The sequence below is a fragment of the Miniopterus natalensis genome, chromosome 1 (genome assembly GCF_054644295.1).
Source record: "Miniopterus natalensis isolate mMinNat1 chromosome 1, mMinNat1.hap1, whole genome shotgun sequence".
NCBI classification, from domain to species: Eukaryota; Metazoa; Chordata; class Mammalia; order Chiroptera; family Miniopteridae; genus Miniopterus; species Miniopterus natalensis.
In genome coordinates, this window is record NC_142081.1 from 69,284,873 (window position 1) to 69,294,230 (window position 9,358).

General features: G+C 56.7%; 1 protein-coding gene across 2 annotated transcripts; it reads left to right on the forward strand.

Annotated features, from left to right (window-relative positions):
• Window positions 1–1,027: 1,027 nt before the first annotated feature.
• CPNE6 (copine 6) lies at window positions 1,028–7,052 on the forward strand. Of its 2 annotated transcripts, none has more exons than XM_016205778.2 (16): window positions 1,028–1,073; window positions 2,391–2,562; window positions 2,990–3,169; window positions 3,498–3,572; window positions 3,741–3,815; window positions 3,947–4,030; window positions 4,123–4,212; window positions 4,559–4,663; window positions 4,893–4,979; window positions 5,212–5,271; window positions 5,530–5,663; window positions 5,747–5,801; window positions 5,889–5,940; window positions 6,232–6,365; window positions 6,485–6,721; window positions 6,915–7,052. In XM_016205778.2, the coding sequence occupies exons 2-16, from the start codon at window positions 2,395–2,397 to the stop codon at window positions 7,050–7,052; spliced, it is 1,674 nt and encodes a 557-aa protein (XP_016061264.1). In that variant the 5' UTR covers window positions 1,028–1,073; window positions 2,391–2,394. The 2 variants fall into 2 exon arrangements, with proteins under 2 accessions (XP_016061264.1, XP_087671241.1); XM_087815115.1 differs by lacking the exon at window positions 1,028–1,073 and adding an exon at window positions 1,530–1,570.
• Window positions 7,053–9,358: the final 2,306 nt, after the last annotated feature.

Sequence of the window (9,358 nt, forward strand, 5' to 3'; positions counted from 1 at the left end):
TGAGTCCCGGGTTCGATTCCAGCCAAGGGCACATACCTCAGTTGCAGGCTCAATCCCTGGCCCCAGTTGGGGCATGTGTGGAGGCAACCAATCGATGTGTCTCTTTCACATTGATGTTTCTATCTGTCTCTCTCTCCGCTTTCCACTCTCTCTGAAAAGCAATGGAAAAATAAAATAGAAATGGTTTGGCCCCTCCCACAAGGAATCTTGGGCAGAGGGGAGAGGGTGGTGAATTGCAGGCACTAGGAAGATGCCTCCGGAATCAATCCTTCAGCACATCCCACTGGCAGCCCCGTCTTCAGGAGGTTGGTTGTGTGATCAGGATGTGAGACTGTGTGCCCTTAAGCAGTTGCGTCCATGTCCTTGTGTCTCCCTGTTAAAAGGTGGCTGGGACACTGAACCTCATTCTCCGAGCTGTGAGGTTCAGCGTGGTTTTTAAGGAGCACGTGAATATCTCCATCTGCTGTATTTGGGTTGGTGTGAGTGAGTGTATGTGTGTGACAAGTATAGCCAGTGTTCTTTTATATGCGCAAATACTCTTAACAAGTATGATGTGGAGAGTGTTGTGAGACTGGGTGTGTTTCCCTATATGTATCTGTAAGGCTATAACTGTCGTGATGTGACAGCGAGTTTATGTGCTGGCGTCTGTGCGTGTCAAGATATGTGTGAGCCTGTGAGTCGTGGGTGCGTGTATCCATCGTTTCCCGGTGTGAATGTGTGTGTGCACACGCACCACCGCAATGTGTGCATCTCTGATGCTGGGTGTGGGCGTGGTGTGAAGGAGAAGATGTGTGTCATTGTGTCTGTGGAGGTCCTACCTCTGAGCCACCCCCAGCCCACCCTCCTTCCCGGTTCTGTGGCTCCCTCCCAGGCAGTGTCCCTGCCACTCCCCTCTTCTCCCTCCCAACTGGAGGGAGGGTGAGGGGGGAGCTGGTGCTGCTGCCCCCCCTCCCCATCCAGGCCCCATAAATAGCAGCAGAGCCAGAGCCAGAGCTGGCGCCAGCGGCTGGAGAAGAAAAGGAGGCAAGGCCAGGGCCAGAGCCGGAGAGAGGACCCCCCCAACTAGAGCCCAGGTGAGCCCCCCCTTCCTCCCTAGCCTAGCCCCAGCCCTGCCCAGCCCAACCTGGTCCAGTCCCTGTAACAGCATCTCCCCCAGCCCCCAGAGAAGTCTCCGGCTCTGCGGGAGCCCCTCACTACCACATGTCCTTGCCCTTCTCAGGGGACCTACAAGAACCGGGACACTAGTGGCTATAAGGCAGAGACCCCCACAACCCAGACCCTCCCTCACAGATCCAGAAAGGCACATGCTGTGGGGAGGGGGCACTCAGACAGAGAAGGTCCCAGTTCTAAGGGAGGTACCTACAGGAACTGTCACACCCTCCTGGAGACAGACATAGGACTAGGGGACAGACATACAAGGTGGGAGCATTCAGACACACCAATGCACACTCGCTGGGAGAAGCACGACATGAGATCAGACAGCCTCACCCTGAGACGTGGACAGATACAGATAGATGGACTGACCGGCCATGAACTTGGGCCAGCATACCCCTGCCTGCTGCTGCCCGAGGCTTGGTACCACTGCTGGGGGAGGGTGACGTGCGTGCATCCCACGGGCAGCATGGAGGGGGCCACGGCTCCCCAAAAATCTCGTCGCTAAGAGACACTGCCAGTGCTGCCAAGAAGTGTGAGAACAGGGGAGGTGGGGAGGAAAGCAAGAGTTGTCATAGTGGGAGCCCCTGCCAGGAACCTGGAAGAGCTTTCAGCAGGGACAAGGCTCTGCCTCTAACTCCCCCCAAGCCCACCACCCCTCCCTTCCCATCACCTAACTATAAGGTGAGTGGGGGAGGTAAATAGGAACAGCCCAGGGCATCTTCCACCCTGCCTCCCCCTGCCCACTGCAGCTCCACCCGGAGGCCCATCCTCTTCAGAATTCCATGGGCTTTTCCACCCCTTTCCCCACCCCACCCCACCCCACCCTTGCCCCAGTTTATCTCCCTCGTGCCAGGACTGAGTGCAGCGCTGGCTCAAACGTCAGCTGGGAAATAGCAGGAGGTGCTGAGGCAGCAAAAAGTGTGAATCAATCGATGGCTTAGGAGCCAAGACTGCCAGGAACCCCCCAACCCTCTAGCCCTGTCCAGCCCTAGGCCAGAGGGGTGACAGAAGCACAGGCTGTGCAGGTATGGGAGACTCAGGCACTCTGCTCTCCTCTGCTCAGAGCTCCAGGGGAAGCCAAGCCCAGAGAGGGCAGGGCAAACAGGAGGCCCAGGAGGTCCCAGGCCTCAGGAAGCAGGGCAAGGCAAGGTGGGGCCCAGGCTCCCAGAAGACAGACCCCCTCCCACGGCGGGTGTTCCTTTCCAGTGTCGAAGCCATCTGCTCTGTCCCCACAGTGACATGTCGAACCCTGAGATGGGATGGGTGCCTGAGCCCCCAGCCATGACACTGGGGGCCTCTCGGGTGGAGCTTCGGGTATCCTGCCATGGCCTCCTGGACCGAGACACACTCACCAAGCCCCACCCCTGCGTGCTGCTCAAGCTCTACTCTGATGAGCAGTGGGTGGAGGTGAGAGCAGGCTCAGGTCTTTTCTTCACTAACCTTCTGGCCTGGGAAGGAGGGAGGCTGGGTGGGGGCAACGAAGGCCCCACAGGGGAAAGTGAAGACCCTGAGGGGCCTCTTCCAGGCTGTGTGGGTAATCTTGTGAAGGGTGTGCCATCATTACAAACACAAATCATTTATAGCTCCTAAAGCCCAGAGTTCCAGAGGGGCCTGAGATGGCCCCACAGGCAGTAGCACTGTTCCCAAAGGCCTTATGAGAGCCCCAGAGGGCTGATGGTCTAGTGAGTTGGCGGCCCCCTGAGCTCGGGGGCTCAGCCTAGGGAGGGAAGAGCTAGTCGCTGGGGGTGTGCAAGCCCAAGGAAAGCTGGCATGGTGGGTGGTTCAGGAAAAAAGCACCTGGGTTCCCAAAGGGCCCTCACCCCTCTTGCTGCAGGTGGAACGCACAGAGGTGCTGCGCTCCTGCTCCAGCCCCGTTTTCTCTCGGGTACTGGCCCTTGAGTACTTTTTTGAAGAAAAGCAGCCCCTGCAGTTTCAAGTGTTTGATGCCGAGGATGGAGCCACCAGTCCCAGCAATGACACCTTCCTTGGTTCTACAGAGTGCACGTTGGGCCAGGTCTGCATTCCCACCCCACCCCACCCCACCCCTATCAGCTTCTGCCACTGAAATACAAATTAACAGAGAGCATGAGAGCTCTGGAGCTAGTTCATTCCAGGCTTGGACCCCCACCTCCGCCCTTTCACTGGCGGTGTAGCCCTGAGCAAGATACTTAACATCTCTGAGTCTTAGTTTCCTCATCTAAACAATAGGGGGTCACAGTGCCTACCTTAAGGCTATAGAAATTAAGTCCAATCCTAGCCCAACCTATTACCCTTGTCCCTTACACCCTGGCGAAGGCAAGGTGGGGCCTCACAGCCAGGTCTCCCTCCACCTCTATCCCCAGATTGTGTCACAAACCAAGGTCACTAAGCCATTGCTGCTGAAGAATGGGAAGGCTGCGGGCAAGTCCACCATCACGGTAGGCAAGGTCGCCTGTACTTACCCTTGGACAGGGCATTCAATGCCCCTGCACAGACATCCATGGTGACATCATGCCCAGAACTGGCCCCCACTTAAAAGAAAGGGCATAGGGTGGCCCTTGTGGTAGGAGGATGGGGGGGTTCTGCCACTTGTATTCTCCTTGCAGATTGTGGCCGAGGAGGTATCTGGCACCAACGACTATGTTCAGCTCACCTTCAGGGCCCACAAGCTGGACAACAAGGTTGAAACCCCAGAGTCCAAGCCCCTGACTCAAGACAAATCCCAGAGTCCCAGCCCTGTCCCTTCTCTGTGTTAGCTGCTTCCTCCTGCACACCTCACCAGGCTCAAGGGCCTTTTCCCCTATGTCTCCAGGATCTCTTCAGCAAATCTGACCCTTTCATGGAGATCTATAAGACCAATGAGGACGAGAGTGACCAGCTGGTCTGGAGGACTGAGGTTGGTGCCTAGGGCTATGGGAAAGGAGGGAGGAAGAGCAGAGTAGGGAAACATAGATAGGAGGTGAGCAGTTTCTCTGGTGTCTCTCCAAGGTGGTGAAGAACAACCTGAACCCCACCTGGGAGCCATTCCGCCTGTCCCTGCACTCCCTATGCAGCTGTGACATCCACCGGCCTCTCAAGGTAAAGCCCCTGCCAAGCAAGGACAGCCTACTGAAGCATCCAGTCTCTGTCTGAGACCTTCCCCCAGAGTGTAGCAAGCTCCCTTCCTCTCCCCCATGAGATAAAATCTTCCCACTGTGGGGTAAAGAACCTATCACAGCTAAGTGTTCCTACATGTGTGCCTTTTATCAGAAGCCAAAGTCCCTGCCAGATAGAGCCAAAGAATTAAGTTCTCAGCAGATGGCCTCTCTGAGCAGGCTGAGTTCATCTTTTTGTGCCTAGAGACTGTTAGGTCCCTACCTCCCTGAGTCCCTCCCCCTGCCCCCGGAACTACAGCTAAGCATCCCTGACTCCCTTGTCTTTTCAGTTCCTGGTATATGACTATGACTCAAGTGGGAAACATGACTTCATTGGAGAGTTCACCAGCACCTTCCAGGAGATGCAGGAAGGAACAGCAAATCCTGGACAAGAGGTGTCACAAAGACCCCCCTCCACTAGGATCCCCCCCTAAGATCTCTGGGAAATACCTGAGGGTGATGCTGAAGAGGCCACCATGCATGATAGGAGGTGGAGAGAGTGGGAAGTCCCCAGACTCAGCCTAAGGACTGAGCCACGGAGGTCTTGCTCTGGAGGCTCTGTTGGGAGATGAGGGGTCACCTGATGGAACTGTGACCTGGGCTTTTGGGGTATGTGGGGTCTAGATGCAGTGGGACTGCATCAACCCCAAGTATCGGGACAAGAAGAAGAACTACAAGAGCTCGGGGACCGTAGTGCTGGCCCAGTGCACGGTAAATCCCAGTGCCAGCCTCAAGCCCTGCCCCAGCCCTGAGCCCTACTGCAACCTCACATTCAACTCTTCCCTTGCTTTTGGGAACTGAAAACTCTTGCCCTATACCACCACTAACTTCAATCTCAAAAACTCTGGTTCCTCCACTTCCCTCAGAGAAGCCCCACCTAGCTCCCCCCCCACCACCACCACCAAAGGACCATCCTCCCTCTTACCTCCCCTGCTTCCACCAGGTGGAAAAGATCCACACCTTTCTGGATTACATCATGGGTGGCTGCCAGATCAGCTTCACGGTAACCGCCCAGGGGATGGGGACACCAGAGGGAGGGGCTAGGCCTATAGTGAAGGGAAGGGCCCAGAATCCCCTCTGCCCTCCTTAGGCCTCTCATGAGCCTAGCATTGTCCCCTTGTACCCCTCACCCCGCTCTGTGATGATGCTGCCTGTGGGCTTGCCCAGATTCACCTTAGTCCTCCATACAGACACTAGCTCTGAACTAGCCTCTCTGCTGGCTCTCAAGGATACAGCAAGTCCCTTTTCCCACCTCCACCAGGTGGCCATTGACTTCACAGCCTCCAATGGGGACCCGAGGAGCAGCCAGTCCCTACACTGCCTCAGCCCCCGCCAGCCCAACCACTACCTGCAGGCCCTGCGTGCAGTGGGAGGCATCTGCCAAGACTATGACAGGTAGGAAGAGGTGGGAGGCAGGGGAGGGGAGACAGGCAAGGAGGCTTTGCCCAATGGGCCCTACAGCCTTGTCTTCTCCCCAGTGATAAGCGGTTCCCAGCGTTTGGCTTTGGGGCTCGAATCCCTCCCAACTTTGAGGTAGGCTGGGTGCCAAGAGAAGGGAGGAAATGGTGGGAGAATGAGACAGGTAGGAATGATCCCCTTGTTCCCGCCTTACCCTCACAGGTGTCCCATGACTTTGCTATCAACTTTGATCCAGAAAATCCTGAATGTGAAGGTAAGAGGGGAGGTTCCCACCAGCCCTGCCTCCCTCCCCCCATACAGCTTGCTGCGCACTACTTACCCCCCATGCCAGAGCACAGATTGCATTCCCCTGTACCCATTCAGGGTCTGTCTTCCTTTGGTAAGACTTCCAGACCCAAGCCCAGCATCTACCTACCCAACTGCCCCAGTGCCTGGACCATCCACCTTAGGAACTAGGAGTTGAGGGGGCAGGACGTCTCCTTGCTTTAAGAGGTATCAGGAAGGGCTCCTTGCTAATGTCTGACAGCTTCATCTCTGCCTACAGAGATCTCGGGGGTCATCACCTCCTACCGCCGTTGCCTGCCCCAGATCCAGCTCTACGGCCCCACCAATGTGGCCCCCATCATCAACCGAGTGGCCGAGCCAGCCCAGCGGGAGCAAAGCACCGGCCAGGCCACGGTGAGGAGAGGAAGCAGGCAACCAACCTTTGGGTGGGGCCAGAGACAGGGCCTGGGCTGGGCGCAGGGACCAATGCCCTTGCTAAGAGCCTACCCTTCCTCCCCGCCACCTGCCCTCAGAAGTACTCGGTGCTGCTGGTGCTCACAGACGGCGTGGTCAGCGACATGGCCGAGACCCGCACGGCCATCGTGCGCGCTTCCCGCCTGCCCATGTCCATCATCATCGTGGGCGTGGGCAATGCAGACTTCTCCGACATGCGGCTGCTGGACGGCGACGAGGGTCCCTTGCGCTGCCCTCGAGGGGTGCCCGCAGCCCGCGACATCGTCCAGTTCGTGCCCTTCCGGGACTTCAAGGATGTGAGTGTCCGACTCCCAGCTCCTCATACCCCCACATCTCACCTGGTCCCCCAGCCGGTCCACGCCCTGGAAAGAACGCTGGAACCAGCTGGCCGCCCGAAGCCCCGCCCACATGCCCCGCCCACATGCCCCGCCCACATGCCCCGCCCCTACGCTCCGGCGCCTAACCACGCCCCACGCCCCTGACCGGCAGGCCGCACCCTCCGCGCTGGCTAAGTGCGTCCTGGCCGAGGTGCCCCGGCAGGTGGTGGAGTATTACGCCAGTCAGGGCATCAGCCCAGGGGCGCCCAGGCCCTGCACGCCGGCCACCACCCCCAGCCCCAGCCCGTGATTGCCTCCCACCGGACCGACACTCCCTCAGCCTCTCAGTGAGTCCTGAGGGCCCAAAGGGGTGGACACTAGGGGGTGCAAGGTGGGGCTTGGTGGAGCCCACCTTGGTGGGGTGTGCTATAGAGGCGGGTGCTTATGACTATGCCACCCTCTCTCAGGTGCCTGTCCTGACCCTTGTGACTGGAGTGACCAGTGCCTCTCCCTCTTGGATCAGCTGTGCCCCCTGGGTCCTGGAAGTGAGTAGAGAGTCCTGCCCTATCTCTCCAGGCCCCATAGCCTTGTGGCCCCTCAATGACTCTCTTCAGTGATCCTAACCTTCTGGCCGTTAATAAAGGGAACCACTCTTAGCACCTCAGCCTCTACCCATCATGTCTCAGATGCTCATTGGACAGTCTGTAGCACCCACAAACACCATTAAGAAATAGGAACCAGCCCAGCCCGGCATGGCTCAGTGTTGAGCATCGACCTAGGATCCAGGCATTTGGGGTTCGATTCCCCGTCAGGGCACATGCCCGGGTGTGGGCTCAATCAATGACTCTCTCATCATTGATGTTTCTATCTCTCTCTCACCCTCTCCTTTCCTCTCTCTGAAATCAATAAAGATATATTTAAAAAAAAGAAATAGGAACCAGCACCTTTTGAAAACTGGGCCACAGTTCACCAGGCAGCCAGATGTCTCTACAGTCTCACCCCAACTATGTACCAATGAGATCTGACAAGCCCCTATCCCCACCTTCCAACCCCAGGGGGCCCACTCACCATGGGGGCTAATTATTGGAGAAGGGGGAAGTAATAAGGGGCTGTCAAGGGGGCAGGCTAATCCTTTTTACATCTGTCTCCAGAGAAGCCCAGCTGAGTCCCCAGGGGCTGAACTCCAGCTCCCACACAGCTGTGGGATGGGGACCAGAAGGGGTGTGTGGGCACTGCAGGAGGGCAGCAGGTCTACTAGTGAATTATGAATACAGAGGGGGCATCTAAGTCTATGCCACCTGGCTTTCCTGGTTATGTAAATGTGTGTGTGTGTGTGTGTGTGTGTGTGTGTGTGTGTGTGTGTATGTGTGTGTGTTTTCATGCACTGCACATCACTGATTTTCCAGGAGTATGGCCTTAATGGTTCAGGTAGTCCAGCTGTGTATTCTTAATAACATTAACAATAGCAGCACACATTATTGTTTAGCCAAAGAAGAACCAGTACGCCTGGAACTTGAGCCCAGGACCATCTGACTAAAGTACCCACACTCTTAATCACTAGTGTGCAACTTCTGTGTGGGATGTATCTGTGTGACCCTCATCCTGTGACCCAGGTGTATGTATATGTGGCCTGATTGTGTGTATGGTGTAGGTGCCTGTGGATGGGCCTCGCTGCCCAATCAAGTAAAGTGTGCAAGAACAGTAGTAGTGGGTCTGGATTGCAGCTCCAAAGAGCAGGTGAGATACTTATGAGACCCAGAGTGAGGGAAGAGGAGCTGGGCTCCTGGGGGGACCCTCCCTGCCCCAGCCTCTCCCTTCAGTGATGTGTGTGGAAGGGCATGAAGGAGAGGCTAAAGGTGCCATGAGCCAGCCACAGCGAAAGAGGGTAGCCAATAGCCAATAGCCAGTGGTAGGAGAAGAAGAGAAGAGAAAGAAATCCTGGGGGAGATGGAAGAGAGGCCTCTCATTGCAGGCTCCTGAGTGGAGGAGGGACAAGCTGGGCTAGAGGAGGGGGAGGAGGGAATAGAACTGGGATGGGAAGAGACAGCTGGGGAAGGGGTGGATAGAGGGGGCAGAAGGAAGAGAGACATATGGGAGCTTCTTCACCCACGCCTGACTGCTTCTCCCCATTTATTATGTCACTTAGAGCACCTATGACAGTAGCTGGTGAGTTTGCTGCTCCCAGTTCAATGCCTCTGATCTGCCCAGATCCCCCCACCCACTCTCACAATAGGCTGCTGAAGCAGAGGGCTGGATTACCATGGCAACTATGAGACTTCAGGATAGCTATAGAGAGGCCTGGCCCAGTCACTGATGCTCCTGGGCTTCTGTGCAGAAGTGGTGGGAGGGGAGGCTCCATCTGGCCCAATCCCCACCCCTCCACCCCATTTTCATTGGGCCTCCAGAACTGAAATACACAACTCAGCCCAGCTGAGGGCTGCCCAGTGTCTCTTTCTCCCTCCCTCTCCCTCTCCCTCTCCCTCTCCCTCTCCCTCTCCCTCTCCCTCTCCCTCTCCCTCTCCCTCTCCCTCTCCCTCTCCCTCTCCCTCTCCCTCTCCCCCTCCCCCTCCCCACAAGTCTGAAGCAAGGATAAAGAATGAACATTTCTTAAATTGC

What these genes read in the sequence shown, in the direction of transcription:
- CPNE6 (XM_087815115.1), top strand. Translation starts at nt 1,530, where the DNA reads ATGAACTTGGGCCAGCATACCCCTGCCTGCTGCTGCCCGAG. An exon ending in CAGAGTGCACGTTGGGCCAG is followed by an intron (nt 3,170 to 3,497) that starts GTCTGCATTCCC and finishes CTCTATCCCCAG; the next exon opens with ATTGTGTCACAAACCAAGGT. An exon ending in GCTGCCAGATCAGCTTCACG is followed by an intron (nt 5,272 to 5,529) that starts GTAACCGCCCAG and finishes CACCTCCACCAG; the next exon opens with GTGGCCATTGACTTCACAGC.